Here is a 1,112-nt window from a genome sequence, read left to right on the forward strand (position 1 = left end):
CTTTGTATACCGTTCATTTGCCCAAGCTGAGCGTTTTATACTGATTAATAAAAATAAACTCAACAAAACTGAAAATTGGATTTTGAATAGACAGAGATCTAATGGTTGTTTCAGAAAAATTGGAAAGCTTTTCCACGGTGCATTAAAGGTAGTTCTGTAAAATGTATTGGGTACTTACTTTATAGTGTTTCTCTTTCAATACTATTAAAAAAAAATTCAAAAGTATAAATTTATCCATTTAATAAAAGTTTTACAATCATTCTGTTTCAGAACATTGTTTATAATAAGAAGCTATTCCACTTTGAAAAACAGGTTTCCCTGTTTGTCACGATTTCCAAATGCACTGTATGATCCATCTGGGTGGCGATAGTTCTGTTGTCGAGCATATCCTGCAATGATTTTTTATGATACTTTGTACAACTACATTTAAAGAGATTAAATAAATATAACATACTTTCATACAACAGCTTTTAATATCAATTTTGTTTATTAAACATAAATATTTTAGATGTAAACTTTGAATGAAAATGAACTGTCATGGTATAGTAAATAGTGTGAGTAACAGTACTTAGTAAGGTGATTACAGAATCTTTAAGATAAAATTATAAACAAAAGGTAAAAAATTACCAGAAAAAGGGTCTTTTTAATAATTTTCTTTTTGTAATTTCCTTTTCTATATAGTTTTTTTAATTGCTTATAGTTTAATTAACTAACTTCACGCTAGTTATCAGTAAACCTCACATATGAAACTAATAGTTTTGATTTTAGACAAAACAGAAGTGACACAAGAAATAACATATTACAGATAGTTTAGCTGTAGAATATAAAGTTTACACACCTTTCCTCATGTTGTTCAGGGCCTTTTCCTTTATTGAATCAGTTATACTCCCAGTTGCTGTTAGGTAGTCTAACACAAATATGTTAGGAACAAACTTTACCATGTTTTGTTCACCACAACCAGTTGGCAATCGTACTAGATGATCCAGATTTTTGATTGCTGGTCCCATGAGGTCTCCTGAAAATAATATAACAAAACAATGTGACCTACTTACCTACACTCATTAGATAATGAAATAAAAATCTTACTGAAAAGAATTTAGTTCATGAATCCC

General features: G+C 29.1%; 1 protein-coding gene across 1 annotated transcript; it reads right to left on the minus strand.

The window, feature by feature from the left end:
- Nucleotides 1-291: 291 nt before the first annotated feature.
- Nucleotides 292-1,015, minus strand: LOC106477749 (CD109 antigen-like; the record flags this gene model as incomplete). Its single annotated transcript, XM_013938282.1, has 2 exons — nucleotides 292-389; nucleotides 839-1,015. Coding segments are annotated over 2 exons (275 nt in total), but the record flags the coding sequence as incomplete, so codon positions are not given.
- Nucleotides 1,016-1,112: the final 97 nt, after the last annotated feature.

Source organism: Limulus polyphemus, unplaced genomic scaffold (genome assembly GCF_000517525.1).
Source record: "Limulus polyphemus unplaced genomic scaffold, Limulus_polyphemus-2.1.2 Scaffold77903, whole genome shotgun sequence".
Taxonomy (NCBI): domain Eukaryota; kingdom Metazoa; phylum Arthropoda; class Merostomata; order Xiphosura; family Limulidae; genus Limulus; species Limulus polyphemus.